The sequence below is a fragment of the Suncus etruscus genome, chromosome 12, assembly GCF_024139225.1.
Source record: "Suncus etruscus isolate mSunEtr1 chromosome 12, mSunEtr1.pri.cur, whole genome shotgun sequence".
Taxonomy (NCBI): domain Eukaryota; kingdom Metazoa; phylum Chordata; class Mammalia; order Eulipotyphla; family Soricidae; genus Suncus; species Suncus etruscus.
This window is the reverse complement of record NC_064859.1, coordinates 66080145-66107352: the sequence shown is the minus strand read 5'-3', so window position 1 is coordinate 66107352 and position 27208 is coordinate 66080145. Positions and strand designations below refer to the sequence as shown.

Below are 27208 nucleotides of genomic sequence, written 5' to 3'. Positions count from 1 at the left end.
ATCAATGGTTCAGGGACAAATGACAGAAACACTCATATGATACACAGACACACAGATATGTAAGTCCACAAAAACACCACACACTCCAAAGACACCACAGTGACAAACAGACACATACATTTACATTATACACACATTTTCATACATAGCATATACCACAACACCATTCTAACAGACTAGCACAGAAGTTAGCACATTCAAGAATAAACCCCTGCTAATGGACTAAGTAGAATCAGTAGAATACTAACAGGGAGGAGAGGCTGACAAACCAGTGATGGAAAACCCAGCTGTGCACAGTGGAAATCCTGTTAAGGGGAACAGCTCTCAACAGGAGACACAGTACAGGGGTTAACAAGCATGCCTTGTAAGTAGGCCGACCTTGGTTCAATGCCCAGCACAGCCAAGAGTGATCCCTGAGCACTGCTGGAAGTGGTCCCAAAACCAAAACAAACAAAAGTAGATGGACTGTTTTATGTTATTTAACAAAGTGATTTTATTCTGCCAGAAAACCTCCCTCTTTTATTAGAAATTGCCAGAAAATCTCCCTCCTTTATTAGACATTGAAAATCTTTGGCCAGAATCTCCATCCTCACTTTCCCATCTATACATAGCTATTTCTCAGGAAATGAAGGTCCTATGTAGCCAACACACCTAAGGCAGCACCACCAACAATCCTCTTCTAGACATGATTCTCATGACATTTTAAAAGGTGAAATGTAATCTTCTCACTGAATTCTCAATGAACATCACTTATTTCCTTCTCTCTATTGAATTCCTAACTTCTTAGCATATTCAAGAACACTCATAGTTTTGAACTGTGAGTTGTGGGTCTCTTTGTATTACATTTCTCTTTAGATTCACCATAAATCAGTAGCTCTCTTAAGGGCTTGAAGGGTCAGTGGGAATGCAAGACAGTGTTTTAACAGGATGCACTAAGAAATTAAGTACAAAAATAACATAGCAACATAAATAGCCAAGCAAAATAATTGTTGAGATAATTTCTATCAATTTAGGTAAGTTTCTATCTTACAAACTGTTGTGTTGCACACTTAAACCATTGGTTAAGGTACCTGCATGGTCTTTGAAAATCTTTGACAAGACAACAGGAACTCCATGCTCAGCGCCTCCCTGAAAGACAGCAGAAGGAAAGCTTTTACCATCAACACTGAAAGAACCATCTGGTAAACAGGGATAAAAATCACAAGCACGTACCTTTATACTTAGGCCCAAGCCGCCAACAGGTTGTCTGCGAAGTGTAACAGTTCTGTGCTTTAAAAAATTTCAGAAAACAAACCAAGTTTAGGTTAAAATGCACTGTCACAAAGAAAATGCATAAAGTACATGTAACATCTTCATTTAAACTAAAGTGTTAATATAGATGGTGAAGGTTTCACAACTTAATGACAATAGTACTGATGTAATTCTATTATCTTCAACCTGTGCTATATGAAAATGAAGACTAGGCCCTTGTACACACATTATTTAAAGGACATGCAAGGATTTTCCCACAGTTGATTTTACCCACTTTGGCTCAATAAATGACCCACATGTTCCTTGTCAGCAAATTTGGAGCCAAGAATGTGACTTTGATTCCATTCTAAATGCTATTTTATTCATTCACCCCTATTTCTTTTCTTTTCTTTTTATTTTTGGCCATAGTTCTTTGTTACATTCAGTCCTATTAGGTCCATGTGTAAGTATAAAATCTATCATTGAATATTCAGTTATTTTTATGATTTCTGTTGATTAATGCTTGATTATAAAATATCAGGTTATAAAAAGATAATATATAATAATAGATACAAGATAGATAAAAAGATAATGTACCTATAAGTGGCTACTGAATAATCAAACTTCCAAATCTCTTATATATTCACCAAACAGTTTTTTTTAAATGTATCATATCATAGTTAAGATAATCTGTTTAGATTGGTATTAGTGTTCATAACGTTGGTTTACATAGTCATATCATCACACTGCATGTTTGGCTGTGGCTTAGACTATTGGAAAAATTAAAAGTCAAGATGCAGCTGAGAGGACAGGAAATGACAAGAAATAGAGATATTTGGGATGGGATGAAAAGAGGCAGCAAGGCATGTTTTTAAGCATCAAACTGATAACAGAGGAAAAACGAATGACATGCGCTGTTTTGGTTTTTAAATGAAAATAGAAGCACATTAAGTTGAATGACTCCAAAGAGAGTATGTGTCTGCAAAGCAGGGACAGAGACATGTGACCCAGTTTTAGAGAGAAGCCATTGTTTTATGGACCCCACAAACCTCTGGTAGTCCTAGGGGTTCCTGCCAGCAATAAGAGATAAATAGAGTGGCATCATGAGAATACTTCCCAGAATGTTTTCAATGTTTTCTAGAACTCTTAAAATTACTTGTACTTTTATTCCTCAGAACAAATACATTAGATACTCAAAGAAATAATAATTTGAACAAAAACACCTGTTTTAAACATTAACGCAAAATTTTAATGGCAATTTTACAACTTAGAACTTTTTAAATGTACATTTATTAACTGATGACTTATTTATATAACCATGCACAGAAATGACTGCAATCTGACAACTCAGCTTCACAACCATGATTTTGACATTTTTATATTCAAGGCTGCATTCCAAAGAGAACATGGTGACAAAGTTACTTAGATGACAAGTACATTATGGATTCCTAGCAGAACCAAACACTATTTGTTGGAAATACCAGACAGACCTTCATCTATGGATAACAAAAGACAGAAGAAGCAAATATAATTTTAAATCTACCTTTGGGGTATCTGGTAGAGCTTCTGTAGAGGGTATGAGAGCTCTTAATAAAGCATCTCATTTCCCACCCACACCAGAAAAGAAATTCCCCAGGTGAGAGAAGAATGCACAGGATGGTGAACCAGGGAAGCAGGAGAACGTCCCTTCCTCAGCCTCTCAGTCATCAATGGAGAGCCTGTAGGCTCAAGGTGGGTATGCAGAATGAAAAAAATACATATTTCACTAGACACAATAGCATCACTAGGATTTTAAGTAATGCTCGTTGAGTCTCAGAATATTAGAAATAGAACTTTCAGATAGTATACTACCCAGAATTCTCTACTACCATGAAATTTCTTAGAATATCCAATAACATTCTCAGTTTTAGCATTTAAGCATTTGAATAACATTGAAAATAAGCAAAACAAATTAGAGATTTATTCTGAGAAGAAACAAATCAGTTTGTGCCTTCACAGACTTTGAAAAAAACTATCATTTTTACCCTGCCATTTTATTTATGTCTTGGTCTCAGAAGATTCTTTTTAATCTACTGAATCACCATGAACTACCAAATTACAAAGATTTTTAATGGTTGAGTTTCAGGTGTACAATTTTCCAACACCAATCCCTTCACTAGTGTCCCCTTCTCTCCACCAATATCTTCAGCTTCCCTCCCAACCACCAGGCCTGCCTTTATGGCAGTTACTTTCCTCTTTTTATCTTTTTTCCTTGAAGACACTGTGGTTACAATACAGTTACTGAAAGCATATCATGCATATAACTTTTCTCCTTTCATCACTCAATTCTCATCTGAATTGAATACTTCCCTCTATCATTCAGGTAGTGGTCCCTTCACTATTCTCATCCCCTTCCACCCATTGAAGCAAGCTTCCTAAAATCAGATGGTTTAAAAGCAATAGCAAGAAATGATGCCTGGGCTGGAGCAGAGTACAGCAAGTAAGGCTTTTTCCTTGCACACAGCTGACTCAAGTATCATACAGGGACCTCTAAGCCCACCAGGAGTAATCTTTGAGTACAGAGCCAAAGTAAACCCTGATTAAAGCCAGATGTGACCGAAAAGCACACACGCAGGTGCACACACACACACACACACACACACACACACACACATACACACACACACACTCACACACACACAAATAAAACAAAAATAGAAAGAAATTATCACCCTGGCAGAATAAATCAATATGCACCTAATATCTGGACTAACATTCCTAAAACTAAGAGGAAAATAAAGATTATATCATGAAAATCTTCAATATGTGTTAAGCTAAATTTGAAGAACTCATTATCTGTTCTTCTTGTTTAAGCAATATAAAATTGATTCAAATAACTGCAATAAAATATATTTCTTTTCTAAGCAAATTGGATAGTGATTGAAATCCCTACAGAATTGAATTTCTGGGGCTAAAGAGTAAGGCCTTTTTCTTGAATATACTCTCTTTAACTCCAGGGTAAATCCCTGTAGTCGCACATCAATCCTCTGAGTACCACCAGATGAGAACTACCTGAGATAGTAGGAGACTAGGAATAATTCCAGAAATAATTCCAGAAACTAGGAATAAGCCATCAAAACCACTGGGTGTGGCCCAAATCCCCTTCCATAGAAAACCAAAACTGAGTTTCTGCATCTAGAAAAGGAAATTTATGGTGTGTGTTCAGCTGAGGCAGTTGCTCTAGATTGACCTGTATCCCATATTTCCTATGTTGATGCCCCAATTCCTCCGATTACAGAATCTGTAGATGGGAGTTAAGGAATTATTGAAATCAGGGAGGTTATTACACGGGCCTGAATGTACATTCTGGTGTACTTCTAAGGGAGGGATCGATCAGCTTTCTCAGTACTCAAACAGGAAAGATTCTAGAGGACCAAGAGACGAGAAAACTTTTAGAAAGGGGCTTCTAAGCACATCAGAAAACAACTCTTAATGGCACCTTGACCTTGGACTTCGTGCTTCCATATAAAGAAAAAATAAATGTTTAAGTCCCAGTCTGTGGAATTCTGAGTGGCAGAATGACCTGACAAAAGCAGAAATCAAGGTCAAATAATTATGGCAAACTATGCTGTGAGCCACTGAGACTCATTTTTTAAAAATTTGGATGAGATTGGAGCAAAAGTACAGCAAGTAAGGCATTTGCCTTGCAGGCAGTCAACATGGGTTCAATCCACTGAACCTGCCTGGAGTGATTCCTGAGAACCAGCCAGGAGTAAGACCTAAACACCCCTGGGTATAGACCAAAAATAAATGAACAAACAAAAGAAATATGAGCATTTAGTACTATCTGGGGCAGGCAGAGAAGGGATTCTTATATATATATATATATATATATAAAATTTATATAATTGAATATTATACTTTATAATATATTTATATATTTTATTATATTGTAATTATAATTATAAAATTATATTATATATTTATTATATAAAATATATTTTATATATTATACTTATATAATTGAATATTATATAAAGAATTTTTATAATTGAATCACCATGAAATACAGTTAAGAGGTTATTTATGATAGTTTCAGTCATGCAATGTACAACATCCTTTATGAGTGCATTTTTCTTGCCACCACCATTCCCAGTCTCCTTCCTGCCATCCCCTCAGCTTGCTTTTGTAACAAACATTCTCTCTCTCTCTTTCTCTCTCTCTCTCTCTCTCTCTCTCTCTCTCTCTCTCTCTCTCTCTCTTCCTCTCTCTCTCTCACTTTCCTCACTCTCTCTCATGTTAACACTGTGGTTTACAATATTGTTCTTACTGAAGGAGTATCATGTTACCACTTTATCTCCTTTCAGCAATCAGTTCTTGATCTGAGTGATCATTTACAACTATCATTGTCCTAGAGGTCCCTTCTCTGCCCTGACTACACTCCTATGACATTTGTGGCAAATCTCGTATTAACTGGTCCTCCTGGCTCTTGTTTCTATTGTCTTTGGATATTATTCCTCTTTATCGAGCCTTTCGATTTCTTCATTTGGCATCAAGGATTTCAGGACTCAAAACTGTTATTCATAAATGATTATGGAATTAGGTGCTAAAATTATTTTAGCTTGGTTACATACAAGTACTTTATTTTAAAAATAAGATTTGTAATACATAAATGATAAGAAATTATACAATAAAAATAAAGTCCTGTGAAGCTTTGAATGTCCTTTTACTTTATAGCCCTATTATGTCCTCTTATTCTGTATACTGATTTTGTGGCCCAAGACCTGAGCTACAAATACCATCTTACTGGAAAGCCCTGGGTAAAACTTTATCATGGCTCTTCCACAAATAAAGATGTAGACATAACTGCTATCAATAGGCTGTTCTAATTCATGCAAACAAGTCATTCTTTAATTAGATTACTCAGCACACAAGAGTCAGCTTCCCAGATGATTAAATGACCAGTGGTCATTTGACAAGTCTCAGTTATAAGAGAATCTATGAAGACCATCTTCTCAGGCGGTGCTTTACTCTCACAAACACAGTCAAGGTTTCAGAATACAATCAAATGAATAATAGGACTATTGGAGCATAAGGTAACTATCAACACATTCTTTTCAAATTCAAACCTGTTTTTTTATTTTAATCTCAAACCCAGGAGATAAGGTCTTTTAGAAAGCATTCTTCTCCACTTTATCATTTAATCCAAACTATGTTTTGACATTGAGTTCATGTTCATATCTTGCTAGCTGGCATTATTACAATAAGACTCAGCTCTGACTACATTATCTTGCCTAAAACTATTTTGAGATTGAACTGTTTTCTAAGACAGATAATCTTCAACCCTTATGAAAATAAGCGACTTTGGGATATTTTAAAGTTAGCTTTGTTAGGCCCGTCTGCTAAAACACTGTTATTGCTGCATGAAATTAGCACTTGAGCCATACCTTTTATAGTTTTGACTTCAACAGTGAGCTTTATATTACTAAATTTAAGTTTGTTACAGCTGCCAACTGATGTTCAGATATGAATACTGCAATTTCCAAAAAGAACAATTTTGTCAGTTATAAAATTAAGTGTGACCATTGAGCTACCAGACCTGTACCCTTCCCAATGGTTAGCATTCTCAGTAAGTCCTCTCCTCCAGCTATTCCCTCCTCCCTGCACAATGCTGCTCCTTCCAGACCCTCCATACCACTATTCTTGAGCAAAGGAAAATGAGGAGGGAAGGAGAACTGATCTGCAGATCACTGCAGAGACATACAGAGATATGAGTCTATGCTCTCATGATACAAGCAAGGAAAAAAAATCGTAAGTTAGCATTCTAGAAGAATTGTCTGGAGCATTTTATTTCAAAAGACAAAAAAGACTTTTAAAAGTCTTTTTTAAAAAAAAAGTCAACCTTTTTTCTCAGAAATCAATGTGTCATGTACTTTAATGTTGGGAGCATCAGGGAAGAGGAGAAAGACAAATCACTAGACATATTTTTAGGGTACTGTTGGAAATTTTCTATAGTCAGCAAACACATTGGAAAACATATTTTAGAATAGGGAAGAGGGCTTGTTCTCTTCCTCCACTCTTTAAAAATAATCCATTTAACCATAATGTCCTTCACCTAATGAAAACTATGGATTTATCACTTTAACTAAATAAATTATACCTCAATATATTAATATTGTCATTTTAAATAATAAATTATTTTGAGAACATTGTGCATTTTGTTCAATTTGGGATTAAATAAAATCTGTTAGAAAGATTTAAGAATCAATATACTACACTTAACGTTTCAAAATTATGCTTGTTGGAAATTTTTAAATACAAATTATTTCTGTAATACTTTAAACCCTTAAAGAGTTAGAATCCAACTCTAGTTTAACACTCTAGTCTACATGATTTCTCAGGCCCAACCACAAAGCACATGAGCACTGGCAGGTAAGAAGGCAAAGACTCAAGTTTAGCTATGCCCTGCACATTTGCATACCAAATTCAGGCCTCTCATTCAGGGCCCCTCCATAGGGCTCTGAATGAAGTGTGTAAAGAGAAACTTGAGGAGACTCTGTCCCTTGACTCAGCAACCAGCACTCAGCCTTTTTCTACACTTAGCTCTCACTCTTCCTCAATACTGTTTCTAGGTCCCTGGTGGAGGAGGTGAGAAGAGCTCACTTCAATGTTAGCCACATGGCCTTCACCAAGACAACCATTTGAGAAAGTAAGGATACAGAGTCTGCATTTCCATCACTTTAACTTGAGATATCAGTCAGTGATTAGAAACTGAACATTGGTTTTAGGCTTCCTGTCTTAATTGACTGTTAAAACACCTGGCTATTGGATTACCTCCAACCTTTAGAGATGTTGAAAATTATTCAAGCAAAGCTTATAAGAAACTAGACACATATCTTGCTATTCTTTCGCTGCATTGCTAAAATCTTGACAAATAAAATTCACCATACATTAAAGAGAAATAAATTTTTTCATTCGTCTTTACCATTTTACTATATTTTAAAAAACATTTTAATAGAATCACCATTACAAAGCTGTTCATGACTGATTTTCAGTTATACAATGCCCTACACATTTTGTACCACCAATATCCTCAGTTTCCCTCCTGCCCCCCCTCAGTCTATCCTCTTGCCTGCCTCTGTGGCAGGCGTTTTTCTTCTCTATCTTTCTAGGGAAATGAATTTTGAAAGAACTGATGAATAATCCAAAAGTAAAGGCTACTAAAATAATGTTTGTAATATTTAAAATTCATATTTTTCCTAAATAACATATCCAAAGTGCAAGAAGGTATCAATCAATTCTGCATTACACATGTAACAATTTTCTATATTTTTGGTTTGTTTTGGGGCCACACCCAGTAGTGGTCAGGGGTTACTACTGGCTCTGTGCTCAGAAATCTTCCTAGCATGCTCAGGGTATCATATGGATGCCAGAATCAAACCCAGGTTTTTCCCAGGTGCAAGGCAAATGTCCTATTGCTGTGCTATTGCTCTGGCCCCACATATAACAATTTTTTATGATTATTAGTCTAATAGATTTGAATGCAACTTCACATATCAGACTATATCTTTTGGTATCCTAGATACACAAAAATATAATATATTTGAAAAGATGCAATGTTGCTTGACTGCAAATTTGAGATGCACATGGTCAGTCATAAAAATATCTATGTAAAGTAAGAATTTAAAAGCTTAAATAGAAAAATACACACTAATAACAGTATAGTAAACTTTGTCAATGTCTATATATTTTGTTCCTTAAAAGTATAAATATAGGGGCTGGAGTGGTGGTGCACATGGTAAGGCAACTGTCTTGTGCACGCTAGCCTAGGACAGGTGGCAGCTCAATTCCCCAGCATCCCATATGGTCCCCCAAGCCAGGAGCAATTTCTGAGAATATAGCCAGAAGTGACCCCTGAGTGTCACCGGGTGTAGCTAAAAACCAAGACAGACAGACAGACAGACAGGCAGGCAGGCAGGCAGACAGGCAGACAGACAGGCAGACAGACAGACAGACAGATAGATATATAGATAGATAGATGATAGATAGATTGATTGATTGATAGATTGATAGATAGATAGAAAAAAAAACAAGTATGTTGGCATGGCACGTAAAATTTATGAATAATAATACCTTTCATTCTGCCTAATTACTTTTCAACATTTTTGTGCTTTAAAATTTATTGTTAGAGAAAATAGTATTGCAAGTGTTTAACAAATTCTATAAAACAACTTTCCCTCTATCATTTTAATTATTCAAATTTGCATTTAAATTATATATTTTCTGTCATTTAATTGTCATTCAATAATTTTACTTGGTTTCCTTATAAAGGCATGGCATATGCCATACACTAACATATATAAACTATTATTTTACCATTAAACTACATCTTGATGTTAATTTTTGTTTGTTTGTTTGTTTTGGGGGTCACACCTGGAGGTTCACAAGGTTTATTCCTGGTTGTGCTCAGAGATCACTCCTGGAAGACTCAGGGAACCACATGGGATGATGGGGATTGAACCGTGGTCAGCCTTCTGCAAGGCAAGCACTTTATCCATTGGATGTAAATTTTAGCATCATATCTAATCTTACCTGCTTGAATGTAAATTTTTATAACACACTTCTTCAAAACCTGCACATGTAAAAACCAAAACCAACTGTTCCTTTTAAACTAAAGTGAACTATAATATGGCTACCACAGATCATGTTTTCATTAGGTAATTCAATTGTGATGGGTAAAAGGCAAGGGAGAAATTTGCAAGGTAACCTCTGCTACAAATCAAGAAATTTCTTGCTATGATGCTAATGACGATATTTATTACTTAGTTTGGAAATCTTTTCAAAGAAGCTTCCTGGTTTTGCGACTGAAAGTGAGGGGAAATTCTGTTTCTATCAATTCCTATACCATTTCACACAATACCATTACACAAATGTTTCCTAGGATGTGCGTATAATTTAGTACTCTATTGCCAGGAGTTAGTTGATGTACAGAATCTTTCTTGCCCACTACGCCATGCTCTGCTATGGAAACAGTATAGGGAAATTAGGAACCCAAGAAAAAAGAAAAGTGGTCATTATAAATTTGAGATAAATCAGATAAGTCATAATTTGACTCATTACTCATACATGAGAAACAATGGAAGATAGTGCTTTTCATATGCAGGTATTTTTCTAATTGAAAGACAATAAGTCAGCCCAGGATATATAGATATGTAGATATAGGTATAGAAAAACATATAGATATTCCTTATAAAAATAGTACTATGATTAGTCAAAAATTCACACTAGAAAAAAATGTATGAATCAGTCATAGAGACTATATAATGTTCTTTACATGGTGAAATGATTGTGGAAGATGGAATCTCAGAGACCAAATGGTTTATTCTTGTTTTGTAGCTTGGAAGAACAGCCAATCATCAGTCAGTATTGTACTTGACAAATAACAGCATTTGCCCAATGAGCTTATTGGAGGAAAGGGTCAGCCATTTAGTGAACCCTCATCAAATAGACCTATTTTAGCTTCCCTCTTCAAGAATAAGGTATGTAATTCACAGTAGAATGGAGAAATCTAAAATTTTTTAGAAAATAAAACAAGTGAGTTGGTATTCACATGAGTAGTTACCCAGAAATATTTTCAGCAACTAAAAATAGATAAATTTGGGATCTTAGGGGAATAGAAAAGTCAAAAAAAACTACCACATATCTTTTAATAAACATGTATTAAGAATATGAAATATATAATGATGAGTAAATAACTATCAATTAACATGTAAGTATTGTCTTCAGGCAGGTTTCCCTGCCTCACCACCTAATGGTGAGATGAAACCAGAAGATGCTTCATGACACCCTGACTTAGAAATAGGATCTGTGCAACAACCAAGATTTCTAATTACTGAAACCTGACTGTGACAACTGTGATTGAGGAAACCTTTTTCTGGACTATGAAGAAAGACTTTGAAGTTAGACATCTTGGATGTTTGAAGCCTGAAGTTTGTCCTATGGCAGGATGCTTCATGGGTAGGGACACCCTGCTTTTAAGTCAAAGGTTTTTTCTATTTTCCTCAATTTTTGCTGGTCCATGAAAAAAAACTGCCACCTGTTTTTTATCTTTTAGATAGGGGCTCCTGCCTTTTTCAAAAACCTTGGGACACAAATTACTTTGTTTTACCTCATATTTCTACATTTTTCTATAAAACTAAGAAGGGGGGGAAATAAAAGATGAGGTTCACGGGCCGAATAGTCTCAGGTGCATTGGTGGAGATAATAAACGACAGAACAAAATATCTAATTCAAAGTCAACAACAATGGAATCAAGAGATCCAAACTTTAACAATCTAAACTTAAAATGGGCCTGTAATACTGGCAGGCCAGGTGGAAAGGGTTGTGGTATAGGATGCACTCTTGGAACATTGGTGGAGGGAGGTCAACACTGATGGTAGGACTGGCCCTGATGCACTGTATGTCTGAAATCCAACTATGAAGAACTTTGAACATCACAATGGTTTCAATAAAATAGAATTTTTAAAAAAGTATTGTTGTTATATATTGGTTGTTTAGATTGTAGATTAATGGTAAAATATCTTAAAGAAATATGTTCTATGTGTTAGGAAGACAAGATAGTAAATATATGGATAAGAATACAAAATAAGAAATGGAGAAATAAAATTTATTTCCATTTTATGGCACCAAACAAGTGGGAAGTGAATGGAATTCACACAAGGACTACAGATTTGAGTGATAAAAGAATAATGAATCATTTATCAGAAACAAAAATTACAGAAATGTGTAAACTGCATATCATATATAATTTATTGAAAAATTCACTAGTCGGGCAAATTTTATTGTAACAACTTCATCTGTCTTGGAGAGCTCAATCCAGTATAATTCCTTAATTCAAACTAAAATATCAGTTTGCTGATATTCATCACATAACTCTTCATGAAGGCAATACATTTAATTCCTAAAATTGAGTGCATCAGGTTAGTGACTCTATTATATACCTGAAGCATTTAGTAAATGCCTCTCCAAAATTCATTGCTATGAGACTAATTCAATTTCTGGAGGTTATATCATGGCATAATTTGTAAGTTCTAAAAGCTATATTTTTTTCTGTAACCATTAATTCATTTGCACAACTGCCAACAGACAAAATAAAGACAAAGGAAATTATGGTCTTAGATTCTTAAAGATACACAATCTAAAAGATTAGCCAAGACAATAAATGACTATCTCCAGTATCAATACAACATGACTTGATCTATAAATATAGGAGAGAGGAAGCTCTAAAGTCATGAGAGGGGTTGGAGTGGTGGCACAGAGCAGTAAGGCATCTGCCTTGCCAGTACTAGCCTAGGATGGACTGCTTTTTGATCCCCCTGCATCCCATATAGTCCCCCAAGCCAGGAACCATTTCTGAGGACATAGCCAGAATTAATCCTTGAGTGTCACAGGGTGTGCTTCCCCCAAAAAAATAAAGTCCTAAGAGTGTTTAGAGTCAGCATCTGCTGTACCTTGAATGCAGAGACAGTCAAATATTTTGGAGCTAATTATTACTATTTAATGTCACTATATAGATTTATATTGGCCAGATAAAACTTTCCCATGAGGAAGACACAAAGCTAAGCACTCCACAAACTTTTCCAGAAAAGTAGAGCAAATATATCCACTCTTCTGTAAGTCAGTGTGATCTCAATCACATAATCAGAGAATATCAGGAGGAAAGAAATTGAGTTTCTTTTCGTTCCTTTCTCTTGGAAGCTGTTAAGTTCCCAACCCCAAGAATTCTTTCATCTATTACATAAAATTAGTATCCTTCTGTCCAAAACCTGCATTTGACTCCATACTTTCTATGCATCTCAGGGACTAGCAACTTTAGTATCCTGCTCTTTTATCTTTTTCAGCTAGGGTGCTTCTTGTAAATCTTCAAATTTATTTATAGCTCATAATTTGGGCTTCTAACAATGTTATTTAACTGGTATGTTGAGGCTGATTTCATCTGTTATTTTTATTTCTAGATAATATGTAAGGATTTGGTTTCCCATCTTCTGGATCATGTTTTACAATCCCCCCTTCCTTGACCTACTTTTTGCAACTTATTTTATGCTTCAAACATAATAAATGTCTAAGTTTGATGTAGTGAACCATATCATTTTAGAACTGGTCGCTGTGGATCAATTGCTACAATTGTCTTAGTTCTGTTGTCACTCACTTATAGAGATTTTCTTCCTGCTGTTTTTCATTTTTGTTAGCGTCACATGAGTCCCTCTGAACTTCATACGTGGTAATCATCTAAGGTTATGTACTTAAGTATTAATCCAGGATATTATATTTTGTTCCTGCATGGATTTGAGGGCTGGCTTCAAAGTGACCTGTATTCAGCTATATATTTAGCTTGAAGCTTTCCATGTCACACATTAAACATAAATCCAAACATCAAATACAAATAAGGATAAATTTGGGGTCAGAAGTTCTCAGGAGACATCAAATTGTTTTTATCCCTCTTGTTTTGTAGTCAATGAGCTGTTAAACATCATTGTTAAGCTGAAGTTGTAAAGCATCCTGAGTGCATCCCTTTCTGAGGTCACTAATGATGCTACATTTGGCATTTCCTTCTCCTTGCAAGAGAGAAGCTCTCATGTCTCACCTGGTTCAGTCCTGGCAATATCCTGATGTCTACTTGTAAACAACTTATCCAGTATATTGGTTGACAAACATTTGTTTTAGTCAGTGAATGTCTCATTTAAATGGAACTATTTTAACAACCATCACTATTTTCTTTGTTCAATACTACGGATGCTTCATTGAACATTCTGCATATTTTACTGCTTTTTGCTATCTTCAAAAACTTTTCAGATGTATCTCTTACATTTTAAATCAGCAGAGCAATAACTGCAAACTACCATAATAATTATCTTTGAACTTATTCCAATAATGTGCCATTCCTGTATCTTAATTTCCTAAGTATTAAAATAAATATATGGAATTTTCTAAAATACAATCAAAGTGAAAATTGTTCATGAAAAAATATCAAATATATCATAGAGATTATTTTTTCTCATCAGATATAAGTGTCCAATGCAATAATTCTTTTTTTTATTTAAACACCTTGATTACATACATGATTGTGTTTGGGTTTCAGTCATAAAAGGAACACCGCCCATCACCAGTGCAACATTCCCATCACCCATGTCCCAAATCTCCCTCCTCCCCACCCGACCCCTGCCTGTACTCTAAACAGGCTCTGCATTTCCCTCATACATTCTCAATATTAGGACAGTTCAAAATGTAGTTATTTCTCTAACTAAACTCATCACTCTTTGTGGTGAGCTTCCTGAGGTGAGCTGGAACTTCCAGCTCTTTTCTCCTTTGTGTCTGAAATTTATTATTGCAAGAATGTCTTTCATTTTTCTTAAAACCCATAGATGAGTGAGACCATTCTGCATTTTTCTCTCTCAATCTCTGACTTATTTCACTCAACATAATAGATTCTGTGTACATCCATGTATAGAAAAATTTCATGACTTCATCTCTCCTGACAGCTGCATAATATTCCATTGTGTATATGTACCACAGTTTCTTTAGCCATTTGTCTGTTGAAGGGCATCTTGGTTGTTTCCAGAGACTTGCTATGGTAAATAGTGCTGCAATGAATATAGGTGTAAGGAAGGGATTTTTGTATTGTATTTTTGTGTTCCTAGGGTATATTCCTAGGAGTGGTATAGCTGGATCATATGGGAGCTCGATTTCCAGTTTTTGGAGGAATCTCCATATTGCTTTCCATAAAGGTTGAACTAGACGGCATTCCCACCAGCAGTGGATAAGGGTTCCTTTCTCTCCACATCCCCGCCAGCACTGTTTGTTCTCATTCTTTGTGATGTGTGCCATTCTCTGTGGTGTGAGGTGGTATCTCATTGTTGTGTTGATTTGCATCTCCCTGATGATTAGTGATGTGGAGCATTTTTTCATGTGTCTTTTGGCCATTTGTATTTCTTCTTTGTCAAAGTGTCTGTTCATTTCTTCTCCCCATTTTTTGATGGGATTAGATTTTTTTTCTTGTAAATTTCTGTCAGTGCCTTGTATATTTTAGAGATTAGCCCCTTATCTGATGGGTATTGGGTGAATAGTTTCTCCCACTCAGTGGGTGGCTCTTGTATCCTGGGCACTATTTCCTTTGAGGTGCAGAAGCTTCTCAACTTAATATATTCCCATCTGTTAATCTCTGCTTTCACTTGCTTGGAGAGTGCAGTTTCCTCCTTGAAGATGCCTGTAGTCTCAATGTCCTGGAGAGTTTTGCCTATGTGTTGTTCTATATATCTTATGGTTTGGGGTCTGATATCGAGGTCTTTAATCCATTTGGATTTTACCTTCGTACATGATGTTAGCTGGGGGTCTAAGTTTAATTTTTTGCAAGTGGCTAGCCAGTTGTGCCAACACCACTTGTTGAAGAGGCTTTCTTTGCTCCATTTAGGATTTCCTGCTCCTTTATCAAAAATTAGGTGATTGTATGTCTGGGGAACATTTTCTGAGTATTCAAGCCTATTCCACTGATCTGAGGGTCTGTCCTTATTCCAATACCATGCTGTTTTGATAACTATTGCTTTGTAGTAAAGTTTAAAGTTGGGGAAAGTAATTCCTCCCATATTCTTTTTCCCAATGATTGCTTTAGCTATTCTAGGGTGTTTATTGTTCCAAACAAATTTCAAAGTGCCTGATCCACTTCTTTGAAGAATGTCATGGGTATCTTTAGAGGGATAGCGTTGAATCTGTATAATGCCTTGGGGAGTATTGCCATTTTGATGATGTTAATCCTGCCAATCCATCCAATGCAATAATTCTAACCCCCAGCCAAAATATAATGTTATGAAGAATACGGTATATCGTACAGTGAGCATTTTCAAATCCTAACCAATGTAAACAAAACTTAGAAAAAGCTACATCTGTCAATCTTCCAAACATATATTGTCTTTGTTAAATGTCATGTTGCTCTTAAGGGATAGTGAAAATGAGTGATCAAGTTCTATATCCTGATGCTGATTCAGCATATTTATAAAAATTTATTGTCTTATTTCTTAGGAGTAAATATAGTTTTAATTTTTCTTTTGTGATAAAAGCAACATCAATCAGGGTATGGGTATATAGTATCGTGCATAGGTATTTGCTTTGCAGGAGTCAGTAGAGTGACCTGTGAGTGTAGAGCCAAGAGTAAGCCTTGAATACCTCCAGGGATGCCACCAAACAAAACCAAATTTAAAAAAAAAGGTCACAACAATCATGACCTGATATTGTAGCTTTATATTTTTGGTGCCTGATTATTTTTACTCTTGTCTTTTTATTCCAGAAGATTCAATAAAACAGAAAAGGAATACCTTGAGTTCTAAAGGGTGCTGTAGGACAACAGTGAAACCGGGGAGCTCACTGCCAACTGGACATTAGGTTTCAAAGAAAAACTAATTTCATTGTAGGCTCAGCTATGGAAAATGTGAGGAATTGTAAAAATGATGATTTTGAAGCCAGTATAGCCTTCCAAAAGAGAATAAGACTTAAAATGATTAAAATAGTGTTATTAAGAAAAAATATCTTAAGAATCAAAACAGCAACCTGAAATATATATGTGACTTTAGTATCTAAAGTTGTTTCAGACAGTTTGATATAGGGCAGGATTTTTGTCAATGGTGATAACAAACACAATGGTATGCAAGGGCTGACAGACAGAGAGCTAACTTGGTGCCTTATATCTATTTGCTTGTGAGAGTGCTCAGGATAAATTTACTGCACAAATACTGCTCGGAATTGCAGTGAGTGGCTTTTGTAACATACTCAGAAAAGTACTGCCATATTATACTAGCATCAAAGATGCTAACAAGATATTATTAGATCTTGGGGCCCCATAGATAAGTCAATTTCTATTTGACTTTAATGCCTACATTTTGTACACAGTACATACGTGTTGAACTGAAACTGACCATTACATTTTCATCTCCCAGGATCCACAAAGGGACTCAAGATTCAGCAAGATGTAAAATTCTTACTAATTTCTTCTGATGATTATCCATGGAATGATTAGATTCTCCACTCCTGTTCTTTATAATAATTTATAATGGGAAATAATTGTTCTTGGTCAGGTCCTCTGGTGGAGGTTAACATAGAAACAGTCAAAACTATGCTTGCAATGAAAATTGTGATGTTTGAGATCCCCGTAAGGTGTTCTGATTCGTATTCTAAAAACAGCTGTGCCCTTTTGTTAAAAATAGTCTTTCCTTTTCTCCAAGCACTTGCTGAATTCCCATGGCAAGACTGACTTAAAATAATACAGTTTTAACTGTCCCTTACACTAATGTATTTGAGACCATAGAATTCTGACTAGAGAAGAAAAACTGTGATTCCCAATTAATTACATCCTTCCATTTATATCCATGAAAAATCTCCCAAACCAAGCTCAATCATCAATCCTGAAGAATGGCTTCATAAGAAACCAGTTGTTAAGGAATGGGACTGTCAAGAGATTTGATGCAGCCTGTGTGAACAAAGTTCTCCACTTTTCCTCACTTTAAAGAAGGGAACCTTAACAGCATCAATACATTTGAAAGTCTAAGTATAAATTTAGAGGTGTAAACATAATTCTATATTTCTTAAGATGGTTCTGATCATTTCCATCAAAATCTTTCCCTGGGGACCAGGAAAGTGGCTCAATGGACTGAGCATATGCTTTGCATGTAGGAGAACTATATTTGAGCTGGAATCCCAGAAGCATATGATTCTCCAAGCAATACCAGGAATGTCTGCTGAACACAAAAAGTAGCCCCCAAGCACTGCCAAGTGTGGTCACAATTTTTTTCAATTTCTTTGAAAGAATTTTTCTTTGGGTAGACAATCTTACATTTGAATTAATATATATATATGTATATGTATATGTATATGTATGTTTTACCTGAATATTGTAACATTATTTAGAAATTATCTGATAAATTGTCTTCTGATTACATAACTATTATTAAGATGCATACAATTTCTGAATGTTTATAAAATCATCCCTAATCCCTCCTTTCTTGAATTGTACACTTTTTTTTAAAGAAGACTTAGAGAGATAAGCCAAAGCAGTAGTTAGGAAGATGCAGCACAAGAGATTCAAATTCATGAGATTTTTTTTTTTTTTGAGGAGTGGTGGTTGTGGCTGGAATATTTAGGATTGTGAACTGAAAGAATCTGTGATGAGGGGGAAGATGGGGTGGTTCTTCTGGGAGTTAGACACCTAACCATCTTCCATTGGTGGTCAAGTCCACCAGCCAATAGGAAAGCGGTGTCCTTATCTAGCAGAAACCAGCTGTTTACTTCTGTAAGCATGTTTGCTTAAAGAATAAAGGAATTCTCTGCTGGAAATGGAAATTGAGACTCTCAAGAAGAATCCTCCAAGCCTATGATGATGTGCTTATAAAGCTGCTTTGTCGGAAGCCCTTGGTGTTCTCAATGTCCTTCTTGCCTAAGTGTCTTAAAACAGTTTAAGTGCAATTGGAGTATCCAGAATAACAAAAATGACACAATAGACTTGGGCTTGAGAGTCAAAAGACAGAATGGAGAGCAATTATGGTGATTAACCTATTCTCATCACAAAGAGGGTCCTAGACTAGTCAGGTGAGAATTAGGTGAGCATGCAGGCATACACTGAGCAGTGAGTGGACTTGGTTCTATGTAGAAGAAAGAAAACTTTAAATGGAAGGATGAGCAATACTGTTTGCTTAGAAGATATGCATAGACCAGAATCTAGTCAGCTCTGCCATTAGGATGCCAGACTTCCAAGAAGACCAAAACCTACAGTAGTATGTAATATCAACACACTCTGGAGAACTAGAAATTGGAGTGGATGAGTTTCCTTCACTGCATTAACAAGTTTAAGTTCTTCAGGACTCAGAAAACCAAAGGAACAACAGTCTTAGAGCCGTTGCTCTTGAAAAGGCTGGTAAAATCTTGGAACTTGGGTCCATTTTGACACTTTCAAAACACAATAAAAATTCTGTTTCAACCACATAATATCTTAAACATCTGTTCTGTAACTAAGTGGATATATTTAAAGGACTAAGAAATAATAACCTTTCCCTGAAAAGCATTGATTTCACATATATCATGTATCAGCATAGTTGATACCTAAGCTGAGCAACATATGCTTTATTTTTTCTTTTATTACATGTGTAAGTAGCATAAATATGCTTATCCTATCATTATAAATTGATGTATAAATACATAATTAAGTTCCTTAGAAGAAAAATAATAAAAAATTTATTATAATTTTAATACACTGTTTATTTTGGTTTTTATTTATAGTAGTTCCATTTGAGTTAAAATTTGAGAAAGCCAATATTTACTCAGCCTTCTACTACTACTATTAAATGTTTTTTAATCCTTAAGAAAATTTTATTTGTTAATCAGAAGTATGATTGAAACCAAAAAGAGCTATGCTTTAGCATGGAAATTTATATTTATATTCAGAGATAAGCAAGGGAAATAATTTATTTTAAAACTGAATCAATCATTGAAGGTCATTCTAGATGGGAGTCCTCTGGTTATGCTTCTTTCTATAAGCACATTATCTGTCATATTATTTCTTTATAATTTCAGTGAAAATACAGTACATTTCATATGGCATTAATATGTCTACCTATGTTGAAAATTTCAGAAAAAAATCTATATTGGACAAGAAATTAAGAAAATTGGGAAGAAAAGTAAATGAATTTTGTTTAGATTAACAGTCAACTGTTAGGAGCTATTTAAATAATAACGGAGCCCATGATCCTTAGCAAACAATCTTGCAGAATAATATCTGAATGGTTTTCAATAAAATGAGTCTGGGATTATCAATTGAAACACATGAGACTGGGAAGCATGGAGATGGGGAAGCACTTACATTTGCACTGTGATTGCTCCCACTAACACAGACGACATCTTGTTTTTGAATTGTCAGAGCTTCTTTCGTCAGCTTCAATCGGATATCGTAGGCATGTTCAGATCCTTCTTGGTACAACAATGCAATGCCAGTTTTAGTCTGCAAAAACAAAGTAAATAGGATGGTGTGAATACAGAGAAATATGCCTATTTATCAAACAAGAATCATATAAAAGATTATCTGATAAGGAATTTGGTTAACACAAAAATAAGGAAAATGTGTATGTGTTTCTGAGCTATTCTTATAGGACTTCATTAAAATATAATTTTCTTTACTATTTTTTTCTTTTGATTCATACCAGGCAATGTTTAGGAATAATTATTCCTAGCATTTTGAGGGATTGTCTGTGTCTCTACTTTAGGAGGAGATATTTGAGAGAGTTTCTGTGTGGTATGTCCAGTTACTTAGTGATAGAACTAGAATCAAAATTTGGGATTCCCATTTGTTTTTTTTTTTTTTTTGCATTATTTCTTTTTTTTTTTTTTTATATGGGATGCCTGAATTCAAACCACTGACCTTCTGCATGCAAGGCAAATGTCTTACCTCCATGCTATCTCTCCTGCCTCTAGATCTCACTTTTAAGATCAGACAAGTTTAGTTTTTATTCCTATCACAGTTTTTTTTTTTAACACCACCCATCACCAGTGCAACATTCCCATCACCAATGTCCCAAGTCTCCCTCCTCCCCACCCGACCCCCGCCTGTACTCTAAACAGGTTCTCAATTTCCCTCATACATTCTCATTATTAGGACAGTTCAAAATGTAGTTATTTATCCAACTAAACTCATCATTCTTTGTGATGAGCTTCCTGAGGTGAGCTGGAACTTCCAGCTCTTTTCTCTTTTGTGTCTGAAAGTTATTATTGCAAGAATGTCTTTCATTTTTCTTAAAACCCATAAATGTGTGAGACCATTCTGCGTTTTTCTCACTCTCTCTGACTTATTTCACTCAGCATAATAGATTCCGTGTACATCCATGTATAGGAAAATTTCATGACTTCATCTCTCCTGACAGCTGCATAATATTCCATTGTGTATATGTACCAAAGTTTCTTTAGCCATTCATCTGTTGAAGGGCATCTTGGTTGTTTCCAGAGTCTTGCTATGGTAAATAGTGCTGCAATGAATATAGGTGTAAGGAAGGGGTTTTTGTATTGTATTTTTGTGTTCCTAGGGTATATTCCTAGGAGTGGTATAGCTGGATCGTATGGGAGCTCGATTTCCAGTTTTTGGAGGAATCTCCATATCGCTTTCCATAAAGGTTGAACTAGACGGCATTCCCACCAGCAGTGGATAAGAGTTCCTTTCTCCCCACATCCCCGCCAACACTGTTTATTCTCATTCTTTGTGATGTGTGCCATTCTCTGTGGTGTGAGGTGGTATCTCATCGTTGTTTTGATTTGCATCTCCCTGATGATTAGTGATGTGGAGCACTTTTTCATGTGTCTTTTGGCCATCTGTATTTCTTCTTTGTCAAAGTGTCTGTTCATTTCTTCTCCCCATTTTTTGATGGGATTAGATTTTTTTTTCTTGTAAAGTTCTGTCAGTGCCTTGTATATTTTGGAGATTAGCCCCTTATCTGATGGGTATTGGGTGAATAGTTTCTCCCACTCAGTGGGTGGCTCTTGTATCTTGGGCACTATTTCCTTTGAGGTGCAGAAGCTTCTCAGCTTAATATATTCCCATCTGTTAATTTCTGCTTTCACTTGCTTGGAGAGTGCAGTTTCTTCCTTGAAGATGCCTTTAGCCTCAATGTCCTGGAGTGTTTTACCTACGTATTGTTCTATATATCTTATGGTTTTGGGGCTGATATCGAGGTCTTTAATCCATTTGGATTTTACCTTCGTACATGATGTTAGCTGGGGGTCTAAGTTCAATTTTTTGCAAGTGGCTACCCAGTTTTGCCAACACCACTTGTTGAAGAGGCTTTCTTTGTTCCATTTAGGATTTTTTGCTCCTTTATCAAAAATTAGATGATTGTATGTCTGGGGAACATTCTCTGAGTATTCAAGCTTATTCCACTGATCTGAGGGCCTGTCTTTATTCCAATACCATGCTGTTTTGATAACTATTGCTTTGTAGTAAAGTTTAAAGTTGGGGAAAGTAATTCCTCCCATATTCTTTTTCCCAATGATTGCTTTAGCTATTCGAGGGTGTTTATTGTTCCAAATAAATTTCAAAAGTGCCTGGTCCACTTCTTTGAAGAATGTCATGGGTATCTTTAGGGGGATCGCATTAAATCTGTACAGTGCTTTGGGGAGTATTGCCATTTTAATGATGTTAATCCTGCCAATCCATGAGCAGGGTATATGCTTCCATTTCCGCGTGTCCTCTCTTATTTCTTGGAGCAGAGTTTTATAGTTTTCCTTGTATAGGTCCTTCACATTTTTAGTCAAGTTGATTCCAAGATATTTGAGTTTGTGTGACACTATAGTGAATGGAGTTGTTTTCTTAATGTCCATTTCTTCCTTATTAGTATTGGTGTATAGGAAGGCCATTGATTTTTGTGTGTTAATTTTGTAGCCTGCCACCTTGCTATATGAGTGTATTGTTTCTAGAAGCTTTTTGATAGAGTCTTTGGGGTTTTCTAAGTAGAGAATCATGTCATCTGCAAACAGTGAGAGCTTGACTTCTTCCTTTCCTATCTGGATTCCCTTGATATCCTTTTCTTGCCTAATCGCTATAGCGAGTACTTCCAGTGCTATGTTGAATAGGAGTGGTGAGAGAGGACAGCCTTGTCTTGTGCCAGAATTTAGAGGAAAGGCTTTCAGTTTTTCTCCATTGAGGACAATATGGGACAAAATATGAGGACAAAATGAGATTCCCATTTGTGAGTGATGAATTCTTACTTGTTTTGGCTATAATATCCAAGCCAAAATTCCCAAGGGAATGCAGACTACCTGCTAGACACCCACCATACCATCATGTCCTTGTCCTCATCAGGACAGCTTGCTTTCTTCACACCACCTGCTGTCATAAAACAGACCCCATCATGTGCTGCCAAATCAAGCAGTTACAGCATTTCCTACAGAAAGGAAATGCTTCATAATGGCCATTAACAGTCCCTAAGAAACTCTCATGATAGTCCAGGCCCTATCATACTATACAGGATGCCATTTGTGTCTTTCACTTACCAATGCTTTTCATATTTTAGAAACAATCTACAGGCAAACATCAGATATGCATATGTGTGCTCAAACCCATACATAGATGCATAAGTTCATATACAGGTTCAAATATTAGCACGAATATTAGGGACTGGTGTTTTTTGTTTGTTTGCTTGTTTGTTTGGGGGCCATAATATGTTGTGCTTATAGCTTATTCCTGATTCTATGCTCAGGGATCACTCCTGGTGGAAATAAGGTGACCATATATGGTACTGGAAAGAAAAACCAGGTTTGCTGCGTGCAGGATAAGTGCCGTACTGCTACACTATTGCTCTTACACTATGACAATAAACTCTCTATAGAATGTACAAAAGTAATGCTCTAAACTCTAAAGTAAAAGACAAATTACACACACGCATACACACACAACACAAATAACAACTTACAGGCAGCATCTGCTAAAAGGCACTTACTTGCATTCAGCACAGGCAGTCATTATACATCCATTTGTAACAAGGGGCATTTTATCCCAAATCCCCAGGGAACCTTGTAGGTAAATGTGGGACTTGGCTGCTTCTTTCCCTCATTTCTGATCCATTTCTACTGATACATGTGTGATACATGATCAGCTGGACTCAGTGAGTCCTTCATCCTTCTATAAAGTATCTCAGCCCCACAGAAAGAGCCAATCCTGCTACACACACACACACACACACACACACAGACACACACACACACAGACACACACACAGACACACACACAGACACACACACACACACACACACACACACACACACTGGAGCACTTATAAAAAAGCTGTACCAGAAGAGCAGAGCTTGAGAAAGTCAGGAAATCCAGATCAGTCAATATCCTGGCTAGTAGCCCCCAGGGCTTACCAAAGAGGGAATCCGTGCTCGCTGTGGGAGGGGCTCACTCTGAAATAGTATGTGGAACAAAACTGGTTTCATTTATATCAATTCATTTATATCAATGAATGAAACATATACACTCACATGCAATATTAATTTTCATCTTCACTGAGGACAGCTAATTTATCACCCAACCAGCAGGCCATTTCTGCGTTAACTGTCTAAAAGATAGCTTTGCTCTGCCTTAATAAACCTTATGAACAGAAAGTCACCAAGGTAAGTTTAGTTAGAAAAAAATACCAGTTTCTATAATAAAAGTGAAGTGAGAGGGCTGAAAACCTGAGCAAATAAACTATTCATCTATTACAGTTTTCACCCATTGGGAATTAACTACTTAGCTAATATTGCAAACAGGTCTCAGAAATGATCTTACACAATCATATTGTTTTATTATGCCATTTGAACCAGATGATGTTCCTGAAATAAACCCAATTTCTTTTACAAATGGTAAAATAATAATGAACAGAAATAAGCTGGAGACAATTAAGCATTTCAACTCAAAGTTGTAATTTTATTATAGACACTTTCTTCTACATAAGTTCAATTTATGTTGAAGTGGCATTAGTATGCCAAAAATTTTTCCTCTAATGTAAATATAACATGCAATTCACAGATGCCCATTACAGTGCTGTGAGAAATTTTTTGAGTCCTCAGGGAGACTGGACAGAAGTACAGAGATGACAGTGTAGGTGGCATGAACTGGATGAGGACAGTGGAAAGAGCATGGGGCTCTCCCACCTGATCTCAAAGCTGCATCTGCTATTGACCAGGGACCAAAACAATCTTGGTCATTTAGTGAGCTGAGTTTATTTCTGGAACTTGAAATAATATGGTTTTCTTAATCCAATTTTTTAAAAAATAATGTTGTTTTTTTTTACCATACAATAACAAACCAGTAAAAGAAGAAAGGACCTAAGAACAAATCAAGAATGAAAACAAAGCTTATCCCAAACAGAAACTCTCCCATCTAGGTGATGAAATCTGCCTAGGGGCCCTCACCAGCTTTCTTCAATTTCCTCTGTCTGCAGTTCTCCACTAGGTGAAGCCCGGTTAGCCTAAACCAGATATTTTCAATCATTTCTTTCCCCCTCATCATATAAGGACCCTGTGACATCCTTCTGCTCAACCCTAAGTCCGGGTTAAATGGTTACCCTCCATAGCCTTTTGTACCTCGCTTTTATGAATCCCAACTTCCCATTTGCTCAGAACTCCTATCTCTCTATCCTATTTTATTTCATTTTTGTCCTTAAACCATCAGAACTCTTATGCCCATCAACAGAATGGATGCTCCACGGTGCATCATGTTCTTGCATGGTCCAGTTCCTACATGAACCAGGAACATGGGTTACTTTCAAATGAATGATCCAGAAATACGACCTGCTCTCCTTGAGATGATCTACAAACTCAGGCAATTCAATCCAATAAAAATGAGTCTGACATTTAGTATTATGTAATTGGAATATAATGTTTTGTAAAACAAGGAGGGAAAATAGAATATGGGTCCACGGTTGAGATAAAGTTACTACCTACACCAACTGGCCATCAAGTGAATGAGCCAGAACAATAGTTTACATGCTTGGGATAACAATGGCTTAAAACAAATATTAAAGTGTTTTTTGACAACTACAAGAAAGGGTGCCAAAAATGATTTAAAAATTATAGGAAAAAACATTTACAGAGAAAAATTATATAGTGTGTATTCAGGAAAACAATAGTACTAGTTACTTTATCTAAAACAAAATAAACAATTTCCTGGGAAAAGAATTCTTACAATTTTCTACACAAAATTATAAAATAAATCTTCATGACAAGAATTTCCTTTACAGAAATATTTTCATTTAACAGACACCCCATATAAAGAGGTGAAGAATAAACATCCTATTAAAATTGAGTAAGAGGGGAGTGCTAGCACAGCGGTAGGGTGTTTGCCTTGCACACAGTTGATCTAAGATCCCCAGCGTTCCATATGGTCCCATGCACCAGGAGTGATCCCTGAGTGCCACCAGGTGTGGTCTAAAACAAAATAAATAAATAAAAATAAATAAATAAATAAAATAAAATAAAATTGAGTAAAGAACATAAAATATTATTGCCCAAAGATGGAAAAAACTGGACAGTTTGAAAAGTAGGAAAACGCACCAATATCACAGATGCTCAATTATCACCACCACATGCATTGTGTTTTCAACTACAAGGTAGTTTATGGCCAAAGATACAAGGACTTGGGAAGATGAGATCATGTGTATGGCTGTGATTGCACATCAGAAACATCCTGGACTTGTCCCAGAAAGTATAGTAAGTGTCATGCATTAAGGCCAGTGTAACTTAGTTGTTAACTGTTAATTATTAAAAATGCCTTGTAATTTAGTGTTACCAAACAGCTATTTAAAACATTTCATCTTGTATCTGGTAGTAATAAAAGTTCTTCAAAGGTATAATTCTGGGAGAACAGAATATGGGAGTTTTGAGCATGTAAATATTTAAGTATGTACACAAATAAAAATTAAAAATGTATGGATAAAATTTAGAATTATGCTATTTTATCATACCCATTATTTTATGGTAACAGAAATAATATTTTATATAAATGCCTATAATTTTTAATTTTGAATATGCATCATTTATTACAGTATATTTAAGTATTTCATGTCTTCTAGTCTCATTTATCTCCACATATATTACAAAAATGAATTTCCCTTCGTGTGAGCTAAATAAAGTGTCATACAGAAGCATTCTCCGTGAGTGATAAAAAAATCATAAAGAGCAAATTTATGCATTTATAGCTTTTTAGTATATTTACAAAATATATATATTATTGGTCATAACATGCACTACTGTAGTTCTACATGCAGTACTGGTGCTTCCAAATAGTTTAAACAAACAAAACCTATTTTACAGCAGAAAATCACTTCCTAAACAAGAGTTATATGTTTTCAAATATTTACTGATATTCTGTTAGGAATGAAGTTTAAAATGCATGTATTGGTCATAATTAATTCCTCTCTTACTCTTTCAAAAATTCAGAAAT

The 27208-nt window shown here is 35.7% G+C and overlaps 1 protein-coding gene across 1 annotated transcript in view; it reads right to left on the bottom strand.

Annotated features, from left to right (window-relative positions):
- Positions 1-27208, bottom strand: part of SNTG2 (syntrophin gamma 2) — a 329060-nt gene that overhangs the window by 262662 nt on the left and 39190 nt on the right. The window contains exons 3-5 of the mRNA XM_049784652.1: positions 20105-20242; positions 1213-1269; positions 1071-1128 (exon numbers count right to left, since the gene is read on the bottom strand). Coding sequence (XP_049640609.1) covers positions 1071-1128; positions 1213-1269; positions 20105-20242 — 253 coding nt within the window. The remainder of the gene's footprint in view (positions 1-1070; positions 1129-1212; positions 1270-20104; positions 20243-27208) is intronic.